General features: G+C 43.7%; 1 protein-coding gene across 1 annotated transcript in view; it reads right to left on the bottom strand.

Moving 5' to 3' along the window:
- Nucleotides 1-1081, bottom strand: part of LOC118342314 (methyltransferase-like protein 24) — a gene marked incomplete at its 3' end in the record, with an annotated part of 5333 nt that extends 4252 nt beyond the window's left edge. The window contains 1 exon segment of the mRNA XM_035680805.1: nucleotides 577-1081. Within this exon segment, the coding sequence (XP_035536698.1) occupies nucleotides 577-900 (324 nt within the window). The 5' untranslated portion in view covers nucleotides 901-1081.
- Between the last annotated feature and the right edge of the window lie 2087 nt (nucleotides 1082-3168).

Genomic DNA, 3168 nt, shown 5'->3' with positions numbered 1-3168 from the left:
GGGGGGGGGGGGGGGGGTTGGTGGTGGTGATTCACTAGAATGAGTCAGAGAGTTTAGCCTTGGGCAGAAAAAGAGACAGTGAGAGAAAAAGAGAATGAAAGAGAGAGGGGGTGAGGAGTGAGGGGAGGGAGGTTGAGGTAAAGAGAGGACAGAGGCACCCGCACACATGCACAGGTGAAGGTTGAAGCTCCAGCACTGAAGGGCAAAGAGAGAAAGAGAGAACAGCTGTCACCTCTCTCTGATCTGGGGTCAGTGCTGTGCTAACCCTCCCCTGCCCTCACCTGTTCCGTCATGTCTGTAATAATTCACAGAGCTGTGCACAAACTGACCCAGCATTGAATAAACAGGACGACGAAAGTACAACTGAGCAAGTACAGTATACTGAATGTCGTTATCCCTTCATATGTCTCACTCTCAGTTCAATTCAGCACATTTTAAATGATGTTTAAGTGGCGTTAGGGAAAGCAATGTTGTTTTCTTTCACCTTATATTCAATACTATTGGGGAATAGTTCAGTTTTCTAGTAATAACTTACACATTCAAAAGCAATTCAACTTTAACTGGTGTTTTAGTTACCTGGCGCGCGTGCATCTCGTTCTCATCCTCATAGACTCGTGCCCCCTCCCTCCTTTCCCCATAATCCACCTCCTCCTCCTCCTCCTGCTCCAGACCCGGTCGCCGGGAAGGGGATCCCCGTTGGCGTGAGTTCCTCTCCGGTTCGATGCTGATAACGGAGAAGGCCACCGCGCCCTCCTCCCCCACCCTGCTGGCTCGAGGTAACAGTGGCCCGACGACGAGGAGCTGGAGCGCGAGGAGGAAGGGAGGAACTAAAAGCAGAAGTATCCCCGAGGAGCGGAGGGGAGAACCACCGCGGCCCCACCACCGCGCACAGGTCCGCATACCTCCTCCTCCGTGGCGGCACCCGGGAACATCTCCGGCGCGGTGCCCTGTGATTTAACTTTTCTTTTTTTTTTTTGTTCCTGGAGGGTAGCGAGGAAAGTCCCAGCTGAGAACCTCCTCCTCTTCCTTCCCCGACCTCCTCTTTCTTCTTCTCCTTACCCCCAGGGGATAGTTGTGATGACGAAGCGCATTCCTCGGTCAACGGTGGCCTTGTTGGCACAGTGACTGCCGTTTTATTTATTTAGCCCATACTGTTTATAATTATCCCAAATGTTGGTTAAAAAGTCCCTTCTAGTCTGTTACATATTGAGCAAACATGTTAAGTGGTTAACTTATAAAACGGCCAGGCTAATATAAAGAGAATACAGTTAAGCTAATGGTTTTTATAGTTGACGCTAAAGATAATTGATTATTAGTAATATTCCGCCAAACTATGTGAGAAGTTGTTGCTAAGCGACGCAGTAGCAGCTCTGACCAGTATGAGCGGTGGGTATAATATCACTAATATTAATTATTTAATTATTATCTCCAATATTTGATGAATTAGTAATGATATGCGTTGATCATTTTTAACCTTAATGATGAATCAAAAACTGAGTGCAGTTAATATTTTACTAGTAGGCTAGTGTACCTTCAGTACTGTTTTGAGGTAACTGTTATAGGTTGGCTGCTTTACTTGAATACAAGTACATTTTATGTTATTACTTCTAGGACTTATATATATATATTCAAATTTTATATAAACCTATGCTTGGTTTATACCATCATACCACCATACATAGATTATACAGCTCAACAGTATATAAAGTATATAGCCTAATATATATTTAATATATAAATGTTGTTAGAATTAGCTCTTAACCAGCTACATTAAAATGCTGCTTGCATGTTAATGGGTCAGTAATGCTGCATAATGAATACTTTTTACTTTTCCTTTAAGTGCATTTGGATGATAATAGCCTTTTACTTAACACTTTTTTAAAATGCAAATAAAAAATACCTTTACTTAGATATAGGTAAAAAATGAGAAACAATGTTACAGATTGTTATAACAGTTTAGTGTTAACTTGCTGCGAGTATGGGGTTTAGTTGGCTGTTATTTTGCATAAATATAGAACAAAAGACATGTCTGAAAGAGAGCTGTTTCTCTGCACCCTCTTCTTCTCTGTCTGTCATGTCATGTAGTGTTGTTGACAGTGCGTGTCCCCTTCCACCATACAGTGGAATGTCACAGCAAACACATTTCCTCCGGCCATGTCTGAGTCTATTTAGTCAGCCTGTTGACAAACTGTACACAATATGCAGCCAGTAAACTCCCCCCATCTGCTTTCTTTCTCTTTCTCTCTCTCTCTCACTCTGTCTGGCACGCACACGCATAAACACAAGCTGCAGATGTACAATATTTGCTCTAATATAGCAAGTTTCCCTGTGAGGACATGTAATGAGTATGGGGTCCCTTCCTGTCAGCGCTCTGGTACCACCAGCCTTCACGCTGTGCTTTAATACATTCCCTTATTTGGAAAAGGAATTTTGAAACCGTACATTTTTGTACATTTTGTTTCAGTGGCTTTAAAACCTCTCCGACACTCTTTTCTGATTTCCTCAGTCTGGTTTCTTTCTTTCCCCTCCAACACATCCTCCCCTCCCCTCCCTTTCACTCCCTGTCGAATTGTGTCCTTGACTGAACTCTCTTGCTCACAGTCCCAGACAGCCTGGGCAAAGCCCAATACTCACGGAGGCTCTAAAACACTTGCATGCACGCACACACACACACACACACACACAAACATGCCCACACCTCCCTTAATCCCTTAAAGAAGCAGTATGCTATAGACAAGATTACCAATGGCAAGAACAGAATGTGTATTTAAATATTTTGCACCTCAGATACATACATGATATGTAACAGACAGATATACAATTTTTTCATCACAAAAACCACTAAACAACACAAGACCACAGAAAAAAGAAGGGAGAGAGTGAAAGAAAGAATGAGGCCCCGCCAAGACTTTGGTGTCTGGGGAGCTTTACTCCTTTTGACCCCACAGACACGCACGCACACTCACACAAACATAAATGCACACATACACACAAATACATGCATTACTGCAGTCACGCAAACACATCCTCTGCTCTCACGCGTTTCGCACACAGAAAACAAGAGTCTCTTTGGGGCCGTTGTGTGATTTCAATGTCTCTTTCCCTTGTAGTTAAAACAGCAAAACACAGGATGTTGGGTCTCCATGCTGCAGTCCCCCCCCCCCCCCC

The sequence above is a fragment of the Morone saxatilis genome, unplaced genomic scaffold (assembly GCF_004916995.1).
Source record: "Morone saxatilis isolate NCDOM2014 unplaced genomic scaffold, NCSU_SB_2.0 Contig9, whole genome shotgun sequence".
Taxonomy (NCBI): domain Eukaryota; kingdom Metazoa; phylum Chordata; class Actinopteri; family Moronidae; genus Morone; species Morone saxatilis.
Note: the sequence above shows the minus strand (reverse complement) of the source record. Positions and strands in the feature narration are given on the sequence as shown.